The sequence below is a fragment of the Nyctereutes procyonoides genome, unplaced genomic scaffold (genome assembly GCF_905146905.1).
Source record: "Nyctereutes procyonoides isolate TBG_1078 unplaced genomic scaffold, NYPRO_anot_genome, whole genome shotgun sequence".
NCBI classification, from domain to species: domain Eukaryota; kingdom Metazoa; phylum Chordata; class Mammalia; order Carnivora; family Canidae; genus Nyctereutes; species Nyctereutes procyonoides.
In genome coordinates this window covers 20,398,568-20,423,680 of record NW_026575147.1, presented here as the reverse complement: position 1 = coordinate 20,423,680, position 25,113 = coordinate 20,398,568, and the positions used below count along the sequence as shown (strand labels likewise).

At 41.2% G+C, this 25,113-nt stretch overlaps 1 protein-coding gene across 4 annotated transcripts in view; it reads right to left on the bottom strand.

Moving 5' to 3' along the window:
* The window catches only part of PIP5K1A (phosphatidylinositol-4-phosphate 5-kinase type 1 alpha), a 41,896-nt gene that overhangs the window by 5,770 nt on the left and 11,013 nt on the right, over window positions 1-25,113 (bottom strand). For all 4 annotated transcript variants that reach the window (XM_055312694.1, XM_055312693.1, XM_055312695.1 and 1 more), the window contains exons 2-11: window positions 12,511-12,542; window positions 10,737-10,817; window positions 8,571-8,701; window positions 8,027-8,144; window positions 7,658-7,810; window positions 6,463-6,762; window positions 2,981-3,186; window positions 2,075-2,158; window positions 1,202-1,250; window positions 913-997 (exon numbers count right to left, since the gene is read on the bottom strand). In XM_055312694.1, coding sequence (XP_055168669.1) covers window positions 913-997; window positions 1,202-1,250; window positions 2,075-2,158; window positions 2,981-3,186; window positions 6,463-6,762; window positions 7,658-7,810; window positions 8,027-8,144; window positions 8,571-8,701; window positions 10,737-10,799 — 1,189 coding nt within the window. In that variant the 5' untranslated portion in view covers window positions 10,800-10,817; window positions 12,511-12,542. The remainder of the gene's footprint in view (window positions 1-912; window positions 998-1,201; window positions 1,251-2,074; window positions 2,159-2,980; window positions 3,187-6,462; window positions 6,763-7,657; window positions 7,811-8,026; window positions 8,145-8,570; window positions 8,702-10,736; window positions 10,818-12,510; window positions 12,543-25,113) is intronic.

The window sequence follows — 25,113 nt, the reverse complement described above, 5'->3', positions numbered from 1 at the left end:
CTTCAGAGGAGAGGGTGTGCACCTTGGTTCACTTCACTTTGGAAAGCAGAGAACCTAGAGGAAAGGAGACACATACATATCTTTCCCCTACTACATGCAACTTCCTTGGCTTCACTTCCACCCGAGGAGATGTCCTCCATTCCGTCACTCCCTGGTTCTTTAATAGCAGCCTCCAGTCCAAGCTGACGAAGAGGACCCTCTCACTCTGCATCCTTGTAGTACTTAGCACTCGGCACCACGATGCTTATATGTCACTCACTTGCTTATATGTCACTCTGCAAAGACTTTGAAAGGATTCTCCATGTTTCTTAAGACTGTCTGGCATACCTAAGTTCTCTCTGCCACACTGAGGGACGACTGAGGCCCTATGATGAAGAGATGGGAAGAAGGAGTTGGAAGTCTGCCAGCAGCAGCAGCATTGGAAGGTTTGGAAAGAAGAATACTGGCACATTCCAACCAAGAAAGTTGAGGGAAGAGAGTAAGAATCACTGCTAAGCATAAATCAGTAAATGGTTCTCCAAGCCTCTGATCCTAGTCTGAGAATTCCTTGGCACTAAGGATATGAAGAGAAAACAGAACACTGGTAATATCCTTGCCTGTCTCTGACTAGAAGGCTGGCTCTATCTTGGCCTATGGCATGGATCCTATTCCTATGATGACACGTTCTCCCTCCCCAGAACGTGTTTCCCAGAAATGGCCCTCACCTCAATGATGCATGAAGGGAGAGCCAGGGGAAAAGCAGCAACTCGGAAACCATGGGGACGGACAAAGTGACATAAAGACGGGTAGCAGCTCTCACGGGACATGGGTGGAGCAGAAAGGGCTTTGGCAGTTCCCTGGCAGAGGTGTCTTGCCCACCCATCTCCCGGAACAAGGAAGTCCCTGGGGGGTCATCTGGTAGTAACCACTTACAGGGTATCTTCTTGAACACTGTGTTGCACATGAAACGCTGGAACCGTTCAGCATAGAAGCCTGGGCGGTGCACCGAGACGGTATCCTGCAGAGCAGAGAGAGGGCTGCATGGTTAAAGAGGGAGAGGCCCAGCAAGAGAATCACTGTTTAGTCCAAGGGCCATTTTCTCCCAGGCTGAGACCCTAACCAAAGGGTAGAACCCACAAATGAAGAATGAAAGAAATTGAGGGAGCAAATCAGAACTGAAGGAGGCAGGAGGACAGCCTCTAGCAAACTTATTGATACTCACTCCATCATGTACCAGGGCTTTCCAAGAGTGCTCCAACTTCTTAACAAACCTGCCAAGAAAAATGTGTATCACCAGAGTCACATAGTTTTTAAATGAATGACACAGTTATCTCTTACGGAGCTAAAGAAGCTGGAAAAGAATTCCCTCTCTCACACTAGCTTTCCAAGGAACAGACACAATAATACTCATTCAGCACAGAGATCAAAGCTGTTTCTAGGGAAGTCAATTACCTCCCCTGTGGAAAAAGTGTAGTTAACATGTCCCTGGCAAGTCAGGGACAAGAACACTGACTGCAAAAAGGAGAAATGAAGGGACAGATGGGCACACCTGGAAGGGGGGATGACAATACTCTGAACCAGTAAACCGAGTATTGCCCAGTCATTGTTAGTAGCTGAAATCTTACAGGGGTAAAACTGGGATAAAGCATTACCAGCTCCTCCCTCACTACCACTTCACTGCCTCAGTTCCATAGGTTAATACTTGGCACAGAACACAGTGGTCCTCTTGTTTTTCCTCCGAGGAAAAGAGGAACATGTTTCCAGCTATATCCCAATGTGGAGTATGACTCACCTCACAGGTTTTTCACAAAGAGCCAGACAGATGGTGTATTCTACCCAGGTGCTTCTGAGAACTGACTCAGCTCTGCACAGAGGTGTATGTTATGTTTGGGAAGATGGCAGGGTAAGGAAGCCAGGGAGACAGGCAAAATCAAGGAAATAAACCACCATTTGAAACCTAACTGAGGTAAGCAGCTAGACTGCAATTCACTGTTCCTGTTTCAGGGAGAATTTAGTGATAAACCCATCCAGAAAAGAAATGAGTGGTTATCCGCAACCATTCTGCCCCCTCATTTGGGATCCATATGTTCCTCACCTGTAAGACTGGAGAATGTCAATGATCCCAATATAAAGCAGCAGCCTTTCCCCTTTACTATTACGGGCAGGGATGCCACCCATACTGTTCCGGAAGACAAGAAGAAAACAGTAAGAAAATCTCCGCCCTAGCATATTGGGGCTTCTCTTAACCTCGAATCAGATCAGGACAGGCAACTGAGACCTCAATGTAACTGTCCCAGCTTCCATGAACTGGGGAAGAGTGAAAATCTTCCTCTAACCCCAAGAGCGACTCTGCAGTATGTATTGTAACCTCCTTCTCTCCAAGTCTCACATGCCTGCCTCTCCAGCCCCAATTCCACCAAAGAGACTCTAAAGTTACCCCTACTCAGCAACACAGGACACACTCAAGTAACCTGAACTTCCTTCCTTTCATATTTTAATTCACGCCCACTAGGACACTCTTCTTGAGAGTCACAGTAAAGGATACCTTAAAAATGAAACCATCTACAAGACATTTATGATGCTCCAATAAATACACTTCCTTGATAGATCCATGATGGTAAGAAAGATGCCTTCCATAAAGTTGCCTATAGTAAATTACTTATGAGGAAGTTATAATATGCAGACATGTGTCTAAGACGCTGAGTATATTTTTTTTTTGGTGTTTTAATTTTTGTGTGTGTGTGTGTGTTTTAATTTTTTTTTTTTTTTTTTTTTTTTGGTGTTTTAATTTTGAAAAGCTCTCCTTCCTGGGTGGACTATAAATCCCCAATTTAAGACCTCTTCCTTTCCTTTCACATTCTTAAGAAGGCTTGTTCTACAGTTTTGTAAGCCTTAATACTGTTAACTTCTCTGCTGAATTGGGGCTACTCTTATCCCAGAAGCTGTATCTTTTCCTCAGTGAGTCTACACTCCCCTTCCCACCGCCCATGAACCCACTTACTGGTCATCAGTCTCCATAGTGCCGCCTCGCCTTGCCTCGCCCTGGATGGATTCCATAGCTGTGGAATAGAGGGCCTTTTGGGGGGCTGGTTTGCGAGTGTCAGCTGAGCATTGTGCTTCATTGCCTAAAGGCTCTCGCTGTGCATGATCTATGTTATGAATTGACATCAAGAGGCTATAGTCCATTATCTTGAAGCTCTGCAACACCTGAAGGTAGGAAAAAAACAAGCAATGTTCTGAGCCTTGGAAAGTAGGAGGACTTTTTTTCAGGATCTCACAGCTTTCCTAATTCAACTTTTTTTTTTTTTTTTTTTTTTTAGATTTGAGAGAGAGGTGTGTGTACAGGGAGGGGAAGGGACAGAGGGAGAGGGAAACTTTGGCAGACTCCCTGCTCAGTGTGGAGCCAATGCACAGATCATCCAAACAACCCTGACCTCATGACCTGATCCAAAGCCAAGAGTCAGACACTCAACTGACTGCACCATCCAGGTGCCCCTAAAGATTTTATTTTCAAGTAATCTCTACACCCTGCATGGTGGGCTCAAATTCACAACTCCAAGACCAAGAATTGCATGCTCTACCAATTGAGACAGCCAGGTGCCCCAAGATTCAATTATTCTTGACAGGCAACCTCCAAAATTAACTACAGACTTATCCTATGTTCCTCCTACTCCCTGGTGAAGAATTTATTAAACTCCTTGGTCACTCATTATTTCTATCCCTTCAGCTTTCTTCTATTTGAGTAAATATATATTAGGTCATTGCCTAATATATGAGTGTTGCCACAACACTCTGTTTGTTCTTTCTTTGTATCGCTTAGTGAAAAGAACATCAGAGTCTCAAGGAAACGAGGAATACATATTTGTGCTATAAAGAATTCACAAGGAAAGTCTGGTAAAAGTGCATTTTGTGATGGAGTAGATCTGTTGCAGGACTTTATATGACCAAGCTTCGACTTAGTTCAGTATTTACTGAAGCCCTACCATCTGCAGGCATTGTGCCTGTCTATGGGGATACAAAGATACTCAAGAGAGTTTCTGTTCTAAACAATATCATAGGGCAGCCCTGGTGGCTCAGCGGTTTAGCGCCGCCTTCATGAATAGCGCCTTTATTCATGAATGAATAAATAAATAAAATCTTTAAAAATAAATAAATAAACAAACAATATCATAATTTAAGAAAAGAAACAAATGTAAAAATAAATCCAATACAGTCTAATATGTGCAACAGAAGTGCTTACGTGATTGATAGGACAGAGCATCAGGAAGTGATACATAACTAAGTTTAGGAAGAATAAATTAGAAAATAAGTCCAAATAAATAAAAGAAAGAATAGTCCAAGGCCTAGAAGCATGAAACAGCACATTACCTTCAGGTAAGTATAATCTGGTACTGCTAAAAGAGAAAATGCAAAGGACAGGTGTGGCAGATTACAGAGAATGCTAGGGGCAAAACAATGACAGGCCCAATGCATCATATTAAGGAACCTGGATTATATCCTATAGTTCTCAACCTTCTTTCCATCCCAGAACAAGGTGCAAAAAAGTATACTCCCAATAGTTCCAATAGTTCCAGTAGCCCACTTTGGCGATGCAGCTTAACCAAAGGTGGTTTGCTAGGCTGGTGGAGAAAAGGAGGAAAAAAGCATAGGAATGATTCTTAAGCATAGTTTGAAAACAACTCTCTGCTCTGCATCCAGTCCTTTCAACCAAAGAAGCCAAACTAAAATAGGCCATTACCTTACAGGTAGATGCAGAGTAAGCAAAGGACAAGGATGGACGTTACGGAGTGAGTAGAGGAAGACAATCCTATAACAGCAGTTGAGAAAGAAACAATCAGAGATGTAAAAAAATCAACAGAGAAAGGTGTCACAAAAAACAAAAGAAGGTACATTAAGAAAGCAGAAATAGGGGATCCCTGGGTGGTGCAGCGGTTTAACGCCTGCCTTTGGCCCAGGGCGCGATCCTGGAGACCCGGGATCGAGTCCCATGTCAGGCTCCCTGCACAGAGCCTGCTTCTCCCTCTGCCTGTTTCCTCTCTCTCTCTCTCTCTCTCTCTCTCTCTCTCTCTCTCTCTCATGAATAAATAAATAAAATCTTAAAAAAAAAGAAAATGAGGGGATCCCTGGGTGGCGCAGCGGTTTGGCGCCTGCCTTTGGCCCAGGGCACGATCCTGGAGACCTGGGATCGAATCCCACATCGGGCTCCCGGTGCATGGAGCCTGCTTCTCCCTCTGCCTGTGTCTCTGCCTCTCCCTCTCTCTCTGTGTGACTATCATAAATAAATAAAAAAATTAAAAAAAAAAAAGAAAGAAAGAAAGCAGAAATAGTCAACTGTCAAGCTGCAGAAAATTCAAGGAAGGACGGAGAAGTATTTTCTATTTGGCATCCCAGGTAGTCACTAGGGAGAGTAGCTCAACTGAAGGGGTGAGAGCAAAAGCCATGACAGTACATTGAGGCAGGAATAGAAGATAAATAAAAAGAAAAAATAGAAGCATCATTACATGGAGACATTGAAAAAAAGAATTGTCCTAACTTTAAGACAGAAGAAATGAAAGTTTGTATGTAGAAAGAAAACAGTTGGTAGAGGCTGAAGCCAGGGGAAGGAAAGGAAGGAAGTTGTGAAACAAAACCCTAAAGAAACAGTCCTGCAAAAGGGATTGACCTGGAAAACAAGCCACCAAGTTGGGCAAAAAGGAGATTAAAGATGAGTAAGGGTAGGGGTGCCTGGGTGGCTTAGTCATCTGCCTTTGGCACGGGTCATGTGGGATCGAGTCCCACATCAGGCTCCTTGCTCTGTAGGGAGCCTGTTTCTTCCTCTCCCTTTGCCTGCCATTCCCCCTGTTTGTGTTCTCTGTCAAATAAATAAAATCTTTAAAAAAAAAAAAAAAAGGATGGTAAGCATAGACATGTTTATAAACTGGAGATGGGAGCAGGACAAAAGGATGGTATGGAATAGAAAAGTGAGGTAGTCTGGTGAGAAACAAGGCTGGGGGATAAGAGTTAGAAAATGGTTTGGAGAGAGTGCCAATCATGTGATATCTTGTGCTGAGAAGGAACAGGAAGTGGACTGGTGAACAATCCTGAGGCTGAATAGCAACAACCTGTAGAGATGCTGCTAGACACAGGTATGTGATTTCCTTCAGCAGCAATCAGCTTCCAAGATATAAATCTGGATTTGGCAGGCAGGACAAAGATCTGAGGAATGATAGTGCTGGTATGAAAATAAGGAGACAGTAGAATTATGAAGCCGAGCAGAGGTACAGAAGAAAATAAAGCCAGGTAGAGGAGGATCAACAGAAATAATGTAAAAATGTAAAGGCTCAGCTATGACCTACTGTGAAAGTTATTTTAAATGAAGTCTGGGACATATGGAGATAAGGAACTGAGTCCTATCTCCCACAGATTTGATGCCTAAGAACAATAAACTGTTTTAGTGGCTGAGATTTTTGGTATCTGAGAGGAAAGGAAATACGACAAACTCACCAAACAGTCACGCTGTAGGGTCTTACATAGAGCATTGTACATGTCAGCATCCAAAAAAAGACCATCTGGAATGTCTTGTAAGAAGTCTAGGTCTTTAAAGGTAGGGAGAGGCTTCTCTCGCTCTTTTTGGGAAGCCCGTCGTTTGTAGGTTGAGCCCTTGAGGTCATATTTGATGTGCATCTTGACTGACCGTGGTAAGAGATTGTTCATCACCACAATTCGAATGTTCTTACCACCTGCCTGCACACAATACAGTCCATAGAACTTAGGTAGCAAAGTGCGAGGATTCTGGTTGAGGTTCTGAGGGCATAAAAAAAGAAGTTGGAAAGGAAGTCAGCTGATTTTCAGTGAAAATCAAGGGTAAAAGTTGCCACTCACTTTCCTTTGTCTGCTACATGGGATTCAGGTACAATCTATCTGCCCATACGCCCACATCTTATTTGCTTACAATTTCCCAATACATCTATCTCAGTGAATGGATCATCACCAAGCTGAGCCACAGATCCTCCAATACAGTACCATTCAGGATTCTCAATATATGATAGGTATATTCTTTTAGAGAGATTTAAGCAAAGATCATGTTGAAAAAGTCTTAACTCTAAGCCCTTGGTATAGTAAATTCTTGCAGGTGTGATGCAAAGCAAAACTAACTTCTCCAGAAGTTCTGAGTGCAGTCAGAGTAACATGGAGTAGAGTACTATCAGGAGAAGTAACCAACCTCATTCCCTAGTGTAGGAGGTGGACTAAGAACAGAAAACAAAATTATCACTGAATTTCAACTTTGGGTAGGATGGTCTAAGTTAAATAACACTTAAAATAGGACAGATAGGGGTGCCAGGGTGGCTCAGTCGGTTAACTGTCTGCCTTTGGCTTAGGTCATGATCCCAGGGTCCTGGGATTGAGTCCCACAGTGGGCTCCTTGCTCAGTGGGGAGTCTTCTCCCTCTCCCTCTGCCATTCCCCCCACTCGTGCTCTCACAAATAAATAAAATCTTCTATAAATAAATAAACAAAACAAACAAAATCCCTTTTAGCCCCAGAAAGGCAACAGAGATGGGACAAAAAGCCCCCAAATGAACTAACTATGTCTCTAAGACAGAAGTGCTGACACTGTGTTGCTCTGCTGAAGATAGCCCCCCAGGCTCATGCAGGAGTGGAGTAGGCAGCACAGGTAGCCAGTGCTCGTCTTCCCTCACCATGTAGTATCCTGGAAGCAGCTTCTGCAGAAACTCCGCCTCTTTATGTTGGACCGTTTTGATGATGAATTCATCGTCACTGGACACGTAGAAGAGGGAACCACTAGCCCCAGAGCTGCAGAGTTCAATCAGTGGTTCATTGCAAAGGGAGTACTAGAGTCCAAAAAGTAGACAAGAAGTTCAGAAATACAAAAAAAAAAAAAAAAAAAGAAGTTCAGAAATACCAGGGCCTATCCAATCAGAAATTAAATACACAGATGCAATTCTGTTCTAAAGGAAAACTAGAGCAAGACTGTGGAGAGAGGGTCTTCCTTTGGGAGGATCCCTCTGATACTGGAGTCAACAGGGTCCTGAGAACTGGAAGCTTACCAAGTAATCATCAGGCCGGATACCAAATAACTCCCGAAAGTAACGGAAGGCAACAGGTGCATAGGTCTTGAACCGAAAGTCATTGTAGTGATGAGCAGGGGTCAAGTTACTCCCTTCACTGTGGGGTTAAATAGAAAAAGTGGTAATTTACCACTCCCTGTCCACCCTGGGCAGCCACTCAGAGTAAACCAGAGGCAGGTCAATACATCCCCCTCCTGAGAGAATGAGAGGGAGCAAATGAGTCAGTTACTTAGTGGGACAAAGCCACAACACGGGGATTAAGACATGGCATAGGGAATCACACTGCCTCCTACTTAGTGCACTGAATTGCTTTTTAGGGCTCAGACCAGAGGCTCATGGAAACATTCAAAGGAGAGTATCTACTCTCTGAATTCTCTATTCCCACATCACCCCGACTAAGATCAAGTTGAGGACTGGACATTGGGCACATGCCTAAATTAGACCTGAACCCCTAAAACTGCCCTGAGGTTAATATGAAAAAGCCACACTTCCAGGACATTCTGTTGAACATCAACCTCTGTACCTGGGGAAGAAGATACTCTCCACCACATAGAAGTCTTGCATGAGGACATCACGCTCTGGTTTGGTACTCAGGCTTCCCACAGTGTGAGTAATGCCTAACTGGATGGCACCTTTCAAGGCAGATGAGGTTGTCTGAGAAATAGAAGAGAAATGAGAGGAAATTTTCTAATATTAAATCTGATCAGAACAATAACGGTGTACACATGCATGGCAGGAGGGGGAAGTATAGAATTAGAGGACGCTTGCTTGTTTTTTGCTGCTGTTCTTGTTTTAACAAAGGATTTATAACCTTGGAAAATAATGTGTGAAAACACACAATAATTAAAAAAAGAAAAAAGAAAAAGAACAATAAAAACTCAGGAAGGAAGAGCCACAGCACTCAAAAGCAAATGCCCAGGGGGTTCCGTGGGTGGCTCAGTGGTTCAGCGTCTGCCTTTGGCCCAGGGCATGATCCTGGAGTCCCGGGATCGAGTCCCACTTCGGGCTCCCTGTATGGAGCCTGCTTCTTCTCCCTCTGCCTGTGTCTCTGCCTCTCTCTCTCTCTCTCTCTCTCTCGCTGTGTCTCTCATGAATATCTAAAAAAAAAAAAAAAAAAAAAGGCAAATGCCCTTCTAAGTACTCCAGACTAAGCCGGGGCAGTCCAGTTCCTCTTTCCTCTTACTTTACATGGTAGTTAAGCCTGGTAAAGACTAGAAGGGTATAAAGATACACAGTAGCAAAGGCAGGACTGTCTGAGTCAGCCTCAGCTGGGCAAGGTGTTCCTGCCTAACCCTATCTATATTTGGAAGTCCCTATCCATATCAACATTTGGAAGATATGTTATACTGAGAGAACAATCTTAAGTCTCACTCCAGATTCCCGCCCCCAGATTATCTGGGGCTCTACAAACATTTTAATCATGTAATAGAGAATGTAACTAAAATTAATTGGTATTCTGATAACTACCTGGCTACAGAAGTTTCAGTTCTTTAAAGGAGGTCCTGACTGGTGTCCCAAGGACGACAAGAGTGGCAAAAAGAGTTCCTAATTGAAGAAGAAAGCCTGAAAGACTCAAATTATTTCTCAGAGAAATATTTAGATTTAAAATTATCATACTGTGGTCAAAACACAAATTTAAGAGCCTCACTCTTACGATGCCATGGGAAATACCACACCATCTAGATCTGTATTGTCTACAACACTAGCCACTGGCCACATATGGCTATTTAAGTTAATTAAAATAAAAATAAATAGAAAATTTGCCTTCTCAGTCTTACCAGCCACATTCAAGTATGATTAGTGGCCACTATTGGATAACACATATTATAGCACATTTCAATCAGTGTAGAAAGTTCTACTGGACAGTTTTGTTCTAAATGATTTCCCTCATCTCTAACTCTCACCAAGTATTAAATTACTTGTATTTCTACTCAGTCCTCATTAAGCACTAAAAAGATGACTAGAGGGGTGCCTGGCTGGGTCAGTCAGTAGAGGATATGACTCTTAATCTCAGGGTCACAAGTTTGAGCCCCATGTTGAGTACAGAGATTATTTTATTTTTTCATTTTAAGTAGGCCCCATGTCCAATGTGGGGCTCAAATTCACGACCTTGAGATCAAGAGTCACACGCTCTACCGACTGAGGCAGCTAGGTCGCCCCAGTAGATATTACAAAAAAAAAAAAAAAAAGTATCTATATCTATCTAGATTTTTAAGTGTGCACCTCCCTAATTAGCCTAGAAATTCATCCTTTGTCTCAATGTTCAGCACATAAACAGAGCTCAATAAACATCTGTTGAATTAACAAGAGCCTTAAGCCCATTCCCAGAGAGGATCAGGCCCCTGACAGATACAAGTCCACCTCTATTACTTAGGACAAGGCCATAAATGCAGAAGACACAAACATGAAAAATTTATGTGTGCCAGAAATAGGACTTCAAGAAATCTTCATACCCCGTATCAAACAAGATATAAATACTCAATGGAAAGGTGAACACTGCCCCTTGGGAAGCCTGAGCACCTCGCAAAGTGGTCCAGAACTGAAATTCACTTTAAAGTCCAAATTGTTTGAATGCTCTTGTATAAAGGCTTAGAATATCAAGAAATGAGACAGATTGTGGAGAATAATACCAACGGAGACAGACTTATCCCTTCCTGGAGTCAGATGAAAGGGTTCCATCCAGACACACCTTTTTATATGTTGTCTCTCCTGAGGAATCAACACCTCGGTGGCCTATTTTCTTGATGGGCATGCCAGAGGCATAAGGCACCTGAGAAAAGAAGAGTCAGTATTAGCACATGATCCCCACGTAATACACCCATCATACAGCTACTGTAATGGTACATTAAAACAAGGTGAAACACTCAACCTACTTGTTCTAGGTTAAGAATATTTTATAAAGTCTTCATAACACCCTCACAGCTATAGTGTTGCTTCCCAATGAATTAACTGGCTAAAAGAACACAGAAAGTTCCAAGGGATACATATTTCATCTTTGAGCCTTAAGAAGAGGACATAAAAAAATAAGTCTCAAGGAAAAGCAGAAACAAGAAAACTATGAAACAGCTGTTCCAGGAAAAAGAACAAGCCTCAGTTTACAAAAGCAAGACAGGTTAAAGTGGTTCCACAGACCTCTTCTTTTTTCACCAGCTTTCTTTCAGAAATTTCTACCCCTCTAACCTTCAACCTGACCTGAACATTACTTGCTCAAAGTGAATTCACCAGTAAAAATGATCTAGCTGCTTGCAAATACAAGTACTGTAAGCCCAGAAATTAAAAAGCTGAGGCAGGGACACCTGAGTGGCTCGGCGGTTGAGCATCTGCCTTCAGCTCAGGGCGGGATCCCAGGGTCCGGGATCAAGTCCTGCATCAGGCTCCTTGCAGAGAGCCTGCTTCTCCCTTTGCCTAGGTCGGTCTCTCTCTCTCTGTCTCTCATTAATAAATAAATATTTTAAAAATAAAAAATAAAATGCTGAGGCAATGACTCCTCTGAGACAGCAGCCCTCGGTGCCTTGAAGAGATTCCCATGAACATGATACAGCTTTGTTTTCCACCCACAGGACAGTTCCTGAAATAAGTAAGGAGTAATACCAGTAGAGCAGAGCTTAGAAGGCTATTTCTCGCATCAAGATGGAGTACAAAAGACACAAAGGTATTCTTCATGATGTCAGGTCTCATTAAGTTAATTAGCCAGAGGCAAAAAAGCCAGTATAAATAGGGTGTCCTGTCTTAGGGCCTGATATTCAAGTTCTACTCTTCTTGCTAAGGTCCTTAGTGTCAGAAAACCCACAGTATTTAATCCCAAAGATCTTGGAAAAGGTTCTAAGAGAAAAACCTAAAATCCCAGGGAAGGGGGCTGCATTCTGAAGCCCTGTCACAAAACCCAGGAGAGAGGCAAGAAATAAGAAGAGGTTTGGGAAATACTGCATAGGAAGAAAGTTAAGCAAATGGAAGACATTCCGGACAGAAAAGAAAAATTCAGGAAATTAACAGCATCTGTATAGTTAAAAGAAGTTCTTCAAATTCACTGAAGCTATGCAACCAGGAGGTATTAACAGCAAAACCAGAGTGGGCTTTAATCCTAGCCTTATTAATTCTGTGACCTTGGGCAAGTTACAGAACCTCTAATTCTCATTCTTCTAATCTGTAAAACATGGATAGCAATGGTACTTAGCTCACAGGAACATTTACAGAATTAAATAAGAATAAAGGGCACTTAGGTATTTAATCTTCAATACACTGCATTTGACACATTTTTTTAAAAAAGATCAATCAACATGGGCTATTATTAATATCTATAATAAACTATAACAAAAGTACTTGTATAATTTCTAGTTTACCAGATATAAGAATCCCATCTAGCCTCCAAGATCCAAGTAAGGGGAAAACAAAGATGTCATAAACAGGTATCCTTGTATTACAGAATTAAAGTTTTAGCAACATGGCTTCATTATCCAACTCACCTCAGACCCCACGGATCTCTTGATTCCTGATGCTGTTAAAATAAACAAAACATGCTCAGAAGTGTGCATATGTACACTAGCACCCACAATTTCTATCAAGCACACTGAAACAATTGGAGTTTGAGTCCAACTAAATCTGACAGTGAGCTCCTGCCTCTTGCTCTGTGATAACTAAATACTTCTGGATAGGGATTTTAAATATCCTTTCCTCTTCTTTCTCCATACTCACAGTACCCTTATGCATATTCCATTCTTGTTCTAGTCCCCATTCTTACTGAAGTTTCCACATTTTTTTTCTGGGAAATCTATCTGTTCTCAATACATTTAACCATCAGAGTCAAGAGGGTCTCATCTGATACCATGGCTGAAAGAGAAAGGGCATAGGTGATACCTAAGACTCGTTGGAGAGTCTAGGGCTTGATTAATAATTTTTCCTGTACAGCCTAAAAGGGTAAGAACTTTCAGAGCACACCTATGGTGCTTTACTCTTCTATTAATTATTTCAGAAGAAAGGTATAGAGTTGATCTATGGGGACAAGACAGCTAAGGATAAGAAAATGCAATGTTGAAATAATGAAGATTCTGCATCCCTACCTCATCTTGGTTTCTGTTGTAAACTCAACAGGAATTTGTTGGTGTTTACTCATTTACTAAAGTGAGTTTTACTTACCAAATATATTTAATCAGTGGAAATGTGTAAGATAAGTGTGTGGTTCAATCTCATAAGCATTATGACTTTTATCCATTTAAATTTAGGAAAGATTTTAAGAATATGTTTACAAAATGACTAAAGAATCTATCAGTAGAAAATCTACTCTGAAAGGTTAAATTAATTCTCAAGGGTTTGCCATTCCCATAACCTTCATCCATGATCACACTGGAGACATATGACCACTCAGAGAGACAGACCATCCATCCCCCTTCATACTGGAAAATACTGACCTTTATCTTCAAAGACTACTGATACATACATCCCTTCAATCTAATTTTAACAAATTCAAAGGGAATAAAGATTAGCCATATTAAAGAAAATTTTAAAAAGGGAGTCCAGGATGGATCTTCAACAATATGTTAATATCCAAGTAGAAAGATCCCAGTTCCAGTATACGTCTAAGGATTGGTGGTGAGGCAGCAACAGCAACACATGGGATTAAGGGTAATAAGGTGAAGCTCTAACTATGATTAAGACAAAGAGACTTTCAGAATATAACTGGGCTCAGAGGGAAAGTTGTGATAATAGCCCTTAGTTGTACAGCGGCCACAGATCAAATATTTGTTACCAATAAACAGAGCAGCAAAGTTTCCTTGCCCATAGTGAGTCAAGGTGGCAAAAAATGGGGAACAGATGGTTTTCATTCCTCTTCCCAAGACAGGAGGCAATGGAAATGTCACCTAGCGGTTAGAAGGATATACTTACTGCACAAAATGACCCAGAAAATTGGAAAACCAGAAAAGCCCAATAATCTACACCCTTTATAGATGCTTCATCTTCAATCAGATCACCTTCAGCTGGGTAAAAAACTACATAAATTAGTACTGGAACCCCAAGTCAAGAAGCCAGGACAACCCAGATTTATTATTAAAACAGCTATTGACTTACTGTAAAATTTAAGGTATCCATCAACAACAAAAAAGCCTAACCTTTTATATCTTACAATCTTTTAGTCAAGAGTCAACATGCTGAGCTATTTAAATATCAGAAGACCTGGGGCACCTGGGTAGTTCAGTCGGGTAAGTGCCTGCTTTCAGTTAAGTGCCCCTTCGACTCAGGGACCTAGGATCCCAGGGTCCTAGGTTCAAGCCCTGTGAAGGACTCCCCACTTAACGGGGAGCCTGCTTCTCCCTCTCTTCCCCATTTGTGCTCTGTCTCTTGCTATCTTTGTTGCTATCTCTCTCTCTCTCTCAAATACATAAATAAAAATCAGAAGACCTGGGTTCAAAACTCTGTTAGACCAGGCATATTGTTCTCTATGCTTAAATAAAAATGAAGCTACAGTAAAAGGCTTATGTAGGGGCACCTGGATGGCTCAGTCAGTTGAGCATCTGACTCATAATCTTAGCTCGGGTCTTGAGGGTTGTCAGTTCAAGCCCCACATGGGCTCATATAAGGAACCGACATCATTAAAAAAAAAACAAAACAAAAAACCTCTTATGTAAAGATTAGATAAGGTATATCAAATTGACCATAACATGCTATACAAATATGTTCTTTCTATGTGATTTCTTTTTTTTTTTTTTAAAGATTTTATTTATTTATTCATGATAGTCACACAGAGAGAGACAGAGAGGCAGAGACACAGGCAGAGGGAGAAGCAGGCTCCATGCAGGGAGACTGACGTGGGATTCGACCCCGGGTCTCCAGGATCGCACCCTGGGCCAAAGGCAGGCGCCAAACTGCTGCGCCACCCAGGGGTCCCTTCTATGTGATTTCTAAAGTAAGAGCAGGAACACCTGGATGGCTCAGTGGCTGAACGTCTTCCTTCAGCTCAGGGGCATGACGCCTGGGTCCGGGGATTGAGTATTGAATCAGGGTCCCTGTAGGGAGCCTACTTCTCCCTCTCCCTGTGTCTCTGACTCTCTGTGTATCTCTCATGAATAAATAAATAAAATCTTAAAAAAAAAAAAGAGCAAAGTTGGGCTCACAGCAAGGTTTTAATATTCAATTATCCAGACCTTCATGGAATTTTAGTTACCATCTCAAATTACTTGGCTCTTCCCAAACCCCTCAGCTGCTGCCCCATCCCCCTACACCCTCCTGCAAGTGGACACATGCAAGTACAGAATCAGTGATTCTCAATGAGAAAATCAGTATGTTTTTTTTTTTTTTTAAGATTTTATTTATTTATTCATGACAGACACAGAGAGGCAGTGACATAGGCAGAGGGAGAAGCAGGCTCCTTGCAGAGAGCCCAGTGTGGGGCTCCATCCTGGGACTCCGGGATCATGCCCTGAGTCAAAGGCAGCCGCTCAACCGCTGGGCCGCTGAGCCACCCAGGCGTCCAAGTATGCTTTCAGTTGAATAGACAAATACTGATTCTGGACTCTTTGGTCAGTGTCTGGCCTATCCCTTCCTTTTTTACCCCAAAGGAAAAGGTTTGGAAGGGATCTGGCAGAACCAAGAAGAGCCAACATCCAGTCCTAGTCTAACAACAGTCTTACCTAAAAAATAACCTCCTCTGTATGTAAGTAGTCACTAGACAAAGTTAAACAATGGAGGGGAAAAAAGGTAATGATTTCAAGGCATAAAGTTAAGCACAGAGCTTTCTTACTCTATGAAAAGTTCTTTTTTTTTAAATTTTTATTTATTTATGATAGTCAGAGAGAGAGAGAGAGAGAGAGAGAGAGAGAGAGGCAGAGACATAGGCAGAGGGAGAAGCAGGCTCCATGCACCGGGAGCCCGATGTGGGATTCGATCCCGGGTCTCCAGGATCACGCCCTGGGCCAAAGGCAGGCGCTAAACTGCTGCGCCACCCAGGGATCCCTCTATGAAAAGTTCTACTTTACTAACCTTTCCTAGTTTTATCCAACAAACATGTAGCTCTAGTGCTGCTACACTCTTACAATGTACCCAGAACTAGGGCAGGACTTCACTTGGTGGAATTTTGGTGCCAACTGCTTAGCTATCAGGAAATGCAAAACTGGGCTTAATCCCAAGGACACTATGGCTGAAGCAGTTAAAATGATAATGGGATTTAAATAATAATAAGGGGCACTTGGGTGGCTCAGTCTGTTAAGGCTCAGACTCTAGAGGTCAGCTCTGATCATGATCTCAAGCCCTGCATGGGGCTCCCCGCTAAGCATTCTAGAGTCTGTCTGGGATTCTCCCTCCCTCTCCCCACCTCTGCTCATGTGGACTAATGCTCCATCTCTAAATAAATAAAATCTTTAAAAATATATAATGACAATGATAATCAGACCAAGCAACACAGGAGGAAAACAAAGACCTGTCTCATTCCTCTCTTCCTTGCCTGAAGTGTCACCCCTGGGGCACAAATCAGAGCTCTAACCTACTAAAGAAGAAGGGAAGGGAAGAGAAAAATACCTAAAGTTTACCAATGTTGCTGTAACACTCAGGTTGGTCCAGAAACCCAATGAAGAACAGAGTGACATTTTAAGGAACCAGATACTATCCACTAAGATTTGACCACTTGCTCCAAGCCTGCCAATAAGAAACTTACTGGAGGAATCCCAGAGACTGCAGAGTCAACAGCATTGTACCTGTTCACCTTATTATCAAGATTTCTCTTGTATAAGTACAGAAGTAGAAGAAGGAGCAGAGGGCAGAAAAGAAGTGGGGAGAAAAAAAAAGAGAGAAAAGTAGACAACTCAACATGGCAACCCTGTGCGTGGTAATACCAGCCAGCCAATGTTTAAGGGAAATGAGATTCATCTCTATGAATAAGATCAGAATACTGTGGGGGCACCTGGGTGGCTTGGTGCCTTGGGCTCAGGTCATGATCCCCAGCTCTATGCTCTCTGCTCAGTGGGGAGGTTTCTACTCCGTCTGTCCCTCCCCGACCCAGCTCCTTCCCTGAGCCTCAAATAATCTTAAAAAAAAAAAAAAAAAGACCAGAATATCGTTTAGCAGAAAGTTTATTTTCTAGCATCTTTGTGAAAAATATTGTCTGATAAGGATAGATTATCTTATAATCCATATCCATGATCCATATATATCATTCTCTTTCTGGGTGGGGAACCGGATTATAGGGCAGAGTTCTAATGTTACAACTTACTAAGGGAAAAACTTCTCCTAAGGTATCAGGAACCTGCCTCTCCCATTTAAGCCAAAACTCCGAAGATTATTATTAAAATGTCTACATGATCAGTCCACACCATGAAATGTAGCATGTGCTACAAAAGAGGAGAGCATATTACCCAAGGCAGAAGTGGGTGTGGAGGGGGATCCCTGGGTGACTCTGCGGTTTAGCGTCTGCCTTCAGCCCAGGGCATAATCCTGGAGTCCCGGGATCGAGTCCCATGTCAGGCTCCCTGCATGGAGCCTGCTTCTCCCTCTGTGTCTCTGCCTCTCTCTGTCTCTCATGAATAAATGGAAGGAAAAAAAAAAGTGGGTGTGGAGGCTGACAGTCTGGCTTCTCAACAATGGCTCAATTTTAACACCTCTCAACTATTTATTGATCATCTGTTACATGTCAGAAACCAAGCATAGGCACTATGGACAGAGTTTTATGTTCCTGACCTGGAGGAGCTCACAAATTTTTGTTTTCAACATCACTTGGGCATCTCCACATTCTCCTACCTCTCCTTAATACTGGCTACAAGACTAAACTGAACGGATACCTTTTTAAAAAGGGTTTTTCTCTCCATGACAAAATTTTTATTTGTAGAGCACTTTCAAACCTTAGAAATGTAGCTCATTTGACTCTTGATACTACAGGGTATATGGGAACCATTTAAATTAAGTACTTAAGAGACACATCCATCAAATAGAATGTATAAAATTTGTTTAGATACTGATCAGAAAAACTGTAAACTAGGGGCACCTGGGTGACTCAGTGGTTGTGATCCCGGGGTCCTGGGATTGAGTCCCACATCAGTTTCCTGTGGGGAGCCTTCTCCTCCCTCTGCCTGTGTCTCTGCCTCTGTGTGTCTCTCATGAATAAATACAATTAAAATATTTTTTAAAAGATACTTTAAAAGAAAAATAGTAAACTAGTTTAAAAGATTTCTGAGACAGGAGCCTTAAGAGGAGAAATTAAATAACCACTATTAATTTTGTACATGTGACAACACTACTGTGATTATGTCACAAGTCCCTCCCCCCCATACAGTACTTATCTGTAGAAGTATCATTCTTTTTAAAAGATTTTATTTATTTATTCATAAAATACACAGAAAAAGGCAGAGACACAGGCGGAGGAAGAAGCAGGCTCCACGAAGGGAGCCTGATGTGGGACTCAATCCCGGAACTCCGGGATCACCACCTGAGCTGAACACAGATGCTTAACTGCTGAGCCACCCAGGCATCCCTAGAGATATCATTCTGAAGTATTTATGCTGAAATCAGATGAAGATTAGGTTTGCTCTGAAATATTCCAGGGGGTGGAAGTGGGAAATGGAGATGAACAGTTACAACAAGCTTGGCAAAAAGTTGCTGAAGCTAGATGACAGGCACATGGAGGTTCTTTAAACCGTTCTTTCTACTTTGTGTAAGTCTGAAAATTTTTATAATTAAAGGTTTAGTTAAAAAATACCACAAAAGAAAAGAAAACATGTCTGGATAATCAAGCTTCTTCATCTGAGTGGGCTTCTTTCTGAGAGGTTTTCTCTGGTAAAAGCATCAAGATGAAGTTCTAACAGTGACACTGTGTTTATACTGCATGAAGTTGAGACTCCTCACTAACAGGTCTTGGACCAAGAAACATTCTAAATAACTAGCTAGGGCAGCCTGGGTGGCTAAGCGGTTTGGGGCTGCCTTCGGCTCCGGTCGTGATCCTGGAGTTCCGGGATGGAGCCTGCTCCTCCCTCTGCCTCTGTCTCTGCCTCTCTCTCTGTGTCTCTCATGAATAAATAAACTCCTTAAAAAAAAAAAAAAGCAACTAGCTAATGCTGCAGTACTGAAAGCAAGAATATGAAACCATTACAGACAGACTGCTTCAGAAAAAAATAATGGTTCAAGTAACTTATTTTTGAGTGGGTCAACTGATGAGATAGAACCAACCATGTCAATTTTGAAACCTAGTTCCTCCGCAGAAAGAAAACGTAAAAGACCTACAGAAGCAAAAATAGCAGCTGCAGCAGCGGGAGAAGCAGCAGCAACAACAAGCCAAACCCTAGAGAAGCAAGGGTATACTCACTGTGGTAATTTGTCTTTAAAGATTTATTTGAAAAAGAGAGTGCATGAGCAGGGGAACGGGCAGAGAGGGACAAGAAGACTCTGCTAAGTGGGAACCCAATGCGGGGCTCGATCCCAGGACCCCGAGATCATGACCTGAGCCGAAATCAAGAGTCAGACACTGGATTGACCCACCCATGAAAGCTGATTTTTATTTTATTTTTTAAAGATTTTATTTATTTATTCATGAGATACACAGACTGAGAGAGAGAGGCAGAGAAACAGGCAGAGGGAGAAGCAGGCTCCATGCACCGGGAGCCCGACGTGGGATTCGATCCCGGGTCTCCAGGATCGTGCCCTTGGCCAAAGGCAGGCGTTAAACCGCTGCACCACCCAGGGATCCCGTATTTACTTATTTTAGAGAGAGTATGAGCAAGCATGGGGGGAAGGGGCCAGAGGGAAAGAATTCAAGCAGACTCCAAGCTGAGCAGGGAAACCAACACACCACTCGATGTGACTCAATCTCATGACCCTAAGATCACGATCTGAGCCAAATGCTTAACCAACTGCACCACCCACGCACACCCCCATCAGTGTTAACAATTATGACAACTCTGTTCCTCTGGCAATAGGCATCAATGTTACTGGCAAAAATAGTAGGAAAACACCTTTCACTTCTTTTAGTGAGGTTACCCTTGTTCTGAACCAAATAATGCCTGTATTCTAGAGCAGCAGCAAGCTACTTTCAAGTCTGATTCTTGAAAGAACAGTTTCATAGTTTTACAGATGTTAAGATCCTCACTAGTAGAAAGTACTTTTTCTTTGTAATAAAAAATCAACTTTAACAGAAAAAAAAAAAGAGCTCCATTCATATCAGATTAGGTTTGTTTGTTTTTTGGTGTGAAATCATAACTGGCTCTGATTGAAAGCATAAGGCTTTTATGATTATTGAATTTGCATGGACAAAAAGTGAGCATCTGACAAACTCTGTTTGTTTTAGGGATCATGAAATTGTAGAATCAATTGCCAATCCTTGGCATGTTAATTTCTAAGATGCTTGCTGAAAGAATGAAAGAATTACTAACTCAGGGGATCCCTGGGTGGCTCAGCAGTTTAGCGCCTGCCTTCGGACCAGGGCGTGATCCTGGAGTCCCGGGATCGAGTCCCACATCGGGCTCCCTGCACAGAACCTGCTTCTCCCTCTGCCTCTCTGTCTTTTTCATGAATAAATAAATAAAATCTTAAAAAAAAAAAAGAGAGAGAAATTACTAACTCAACATATTAGGCACAGAAGAGATCAGAATTTTGTTTTATTAGAGAGCCAAAGTCAGAAGGGAGAGTTGTCTTCTGTACTATTCTTTCCTTCACCAAGGAGTCCTGGTTCAGTCAGCGCCCATTCAATAAGAATTAGTTAATCTGGTTTAAAATCAAATTAGTTCACACACAGACTATCAGATTAGTCAGGGGAGCAATAATAGCATAGGAGGCAGATATGGGGATTCTAAAATTAGAACACCTAGGTTTGAGTACTACATACACCACTTACTAACTAGGCAACTCTGAACAAGTTAGTTAAAACTCTCTAGGCCTTGGTTACCCCATCTATAAAATGGGAGAAATAAAATGTTCCTCATGGGGTTAAGAGAATTAAATAGATCATGTATAGCACTTAACATATAATAAATGTTCTACAAATCCCAGCAATTATTATCATCATTGTGAATTATGAAACCTATCTATAGAATGAGAAAGGTCAGGGGGAAATGAGATATGCAATAGAAAGGGAAGGAAGAGAGGAGACTCATTGAAACAAAAGAAAATAAAGTTAGAGGAAGAATTTGAGGGAGACAAAAGGTAATTAATTGATTCATATTACACTGTAGAACTGTGAGAAAAGAAACTTCTGTATTACAACAGCATCTTTTTGGGGGAGGGGAGAGAGAAATGGGAACTAACATCAAAATGCAAGATATTCACAGCCTTTTCAGAAAAAGGCCATGTACTACCACTACAAAAAGTCTGCAATTGTTATGGGGAAGAGGAGTTGGCTGCTAGTTACTGCAAAGAGCTCATGCTTCTTCAGCACAGATACACATCAGATCTACCTCTCTTACGGTTGACCCCACAGCACAGAAAGTTGAAACCTAAATGAGGAAAAACAGAAAGTTATCACTTACTTCTACGGTTCTACTTGTTTACAGCAGAATAAGTATATTAAAAAAGAAAAACTCTGAAATTTAAAATTATAAACAGGACCTAACCTGATCCCCAGCACCATACTGTGAAATAAAAGATGATTTTTTGCAGTTCTAGGTAAACATCCAAAAAATGAGAAGTTCTAGCAGAAAAATTCAGAGTGGTCACAAAATTTGTAACCCCAAATCATCTCACTCTGGAGTGATTTCATATTGGCAAAAAATTTTCAGGTACAAAGCTCCTTTGCATGCAGGCATCTACCCTTTCAAAAAATCATGGGTATACATCTTATTTGAGGGTCTTCCACTCTTGGAGGGTAATTTGTCAGTATCTAGCAAAAAGTGTTAAAATTATACATGTACAATTTGACCCAGAAGTGGGAATCTATTCTAAATAAATAATCAAGTGGACAAAGCTATATATACAAAGATATTTATTGCAGCATTGTATATAAAAACTATTATGGGATACTATAATTGGAAAAAATATAATGAACAAAAGGAGATTGGTGACATAAATTCTAGCCATAAAATGGAATACATAAACCATTATTTTATGCACATTTATGGATAGGATATGGAAAAAGGTAAAAAAATACATAGTACAATATTTGTATAAAATACTTATCTAAAACTCATTCTTAGTTATACACTTTGAAAAGATCCCAAAGATTATATATCAAAATGTTTAGGTATAACTACCTTGGTGGCGGAATTAGGTGGATATTTTAACTTTAAAGATCTATTTTTCCTTATCTATGCAAATTTTATATAAAAAAATTACATAGATAATTTAACAATTAAGGAAAAGAGATACAGGGATGAATTTATTTTTGTGCTCTTTGCTATATATTCCCATTTTCCAGTAAACCACTACTCAACAGCCCCACATATACAGACCAACATCACTCCCACCCATTAACTCAAGCTCATTACAATCACATTATGCTGTTGCAGAAACAGACTAGAAGAAAAATGTAAAAAGAAAATGTCCAGAATGCTGCTGACAGTCTCAAGCTACAAATAAGCGTGACTCCTCTACACTCTTTATCACATATTACTTTGAGATGCTTGTATAACTTGAAACAAACCTTCATCAGCACATAAGAGTTTCATCTTTTTTTTTTTAAAAGAGCGGTTATATATATTTTTAAAGATTTATTTATTTTCATTCAGAGAGAGCGAGGAGAGAGGCAGAGACACAGGCAGAGGGAGAAGCAGGCTCCCCGCAGGAAGCCCGATGCAAGGATGCAAGACTCGATCCCGGGACTCCAGGATCACACCCCGGGCTGCAGGCGGCGGTAAACCGCTGCGCGACCAGGGCTGCCCTAAGAGGTTCATCTTTCATGTCCTCCAGAATATTCTCCTATAAAATGGGGATACCTAATTTCAGCATATCTCCTGGATAACAAGCTCTGAAAAATATAAAAGATCTGCTAAATTATGAAAATAAGTTGAGAAATCTTTAATGTTACTAAAATAATTTCAAAGCAGCTGGACCAGTCAAGTGCCAAAATGGAAACAACCCAATTGATTTTTGCTAAAACACAATGATGAATCATCACACCGTGTCACAGAGTATTTTTCTGAGTAACTCTGTACTAGTCTTAAGGAAGTCAACTCCATTTTGGTCTTTGGTCCCACCCTAAATTGTGTTTCTGAAAAAAAAAAAAAAAAAAAAGGTACTGGAGAGGTCAGTTTCTAGTCAGTTGGCAAAATACCAGTGACTCTCCATACATTTGCTTACTACTATTGAACTACAGGAGGCTAAGATTCACTATTGCGGGGAAGGTGAAAATATAGGGAACGGGAAAAATCATCAACATAATTCTGAAACGTGTAAAAAAGGGCAAATTTCAGAGGAGGAAATGAGTTGGCTTTAAAAGAGCAGATAACTGAAATAAAGAGATTTCCAAACTGTAAAAACCTCTGAAATAAGAGTTGTTCCCCCCCCCCCCCCCAGAGTGTGGAACAAAACAGAGATGGCAATATGGGACGCCTGGGTGGCTCAGTGGTTGAGCATCTGCCTTTGGCTCAGGTATTGAGTCCCACATCCAACTCCCTGCCTGGAGCCTGCTTCTCCCTCTGCCTATGTCTCTGCCTCTCTCTGTCTCTCATGAATAAATAAAATCTTTTTTTAAAAAATAGATGGCAATACCAGAGTCTCTCCCTGCACTTTCAGAGCAGAAGCATTTCCGTCGGAGTTGAAATGACATCATCCACCAGATGAGAAACTAAGAGGCAGTGTGTGACTGACTTCAATGTTTGAAGTACACGTATAATTTGGGGATGCTAGAGGCTGGCCGGAAGTGCATTCCAAAGACAACTGGAGTTCTGTCTGGGCAAGTCACTGAGAAGCAATTCCAGAAACCCAGCTCAATCCTACCACATAAACATATCAATAATACCTACACATAGCACAAAGTGATATAAGCAGACTTTTGAGAAGCAAAATGCTAACTCTTAGGGGTTATCTTGGTTGATCAGACTAAGAGCCAGGAGTTTTAAAAGGAAAAAAAAAAAACATCAAAAACAAAAACTCGGACAACACAAACACAGTCAGCCCAGTTATCTACTGCAATCTCTCTGGCCCTTGTTACCCTGAAATACTGAAAGCCATTTTAACTATATCCCTGCATATGATCTTCAAACGAAAATACTCAGAACTGTCTAAAAATATCAGCCCACCTCCTGAGAAGTACTGCTGAGTACTCAAAAACTGTTTAGAAACAAACAAAAAAGTACCATTATTAAACCCTCAATAAAGACTAAACCAAGCCAATTAAGAAAACCAAGCCACAGAGAAAAACTAAATTTTGTTTCCTAACAAGTGTCAAGTTTTCCTAAGGATCTCCTAGGAAAAAAGAAAGGCCAAGATACTCCTAGAAACAAAAGCTCTAAAGCAGTTTCATCTACCAGTCCTGGGGCCACCTCAGATAAAGGCCAACTAAATAGCAAGGAATAAGCCAGAAGTTTACTAAGACTCAACTTTTTAATTTTTTTTTTTAAATACTAAGACTCATCTTGATAACATATGGCTGCAATGCGTCACCTCTGCCATTAGTAACAAGCTCTCAACTTCAGTAACCAAATTTGGAAAATGAAATTAATTAAAATATCTCTACATTTCCCCCTACTGCTAAACTTTTGCTTCTGCTTCTACAAAGCAAATTTCATGGTTGTCAGGCCTCAAATATGTATCTCTCGACACTAAAATTTTGGTTGAAAATATAGGGCGGGGTGTCTTTAAAAGACCTGAGTCCTCTGGATAAGCCACCCATGGCCAAGAAGTATTTGAGATTTCTTGGCAGATTGCCACCTCTTATTTCCAAACCTGGCTCTTCTAGCCTGAAAAAGCAATGACTATTGCTGGATTGGAATGTGCATGTTTCAGCAGAGAAAGTCTAACTTTAATGATATCATAATGAACATTAATTGTTCCAACAATGCACTTCAAGGCAATTATAAGGAAAATCAGAGATGTTAATTTTTTGTCATCCCTTTTACACAGGTTCTTGTCAATGAAAATTTGAAGTTTATCAAATTTAACTTAACTACACCGTCCACACTAAAGCTACTCTGCTCAAGCTAATTATGTATCCCCCCCCAAAAAAA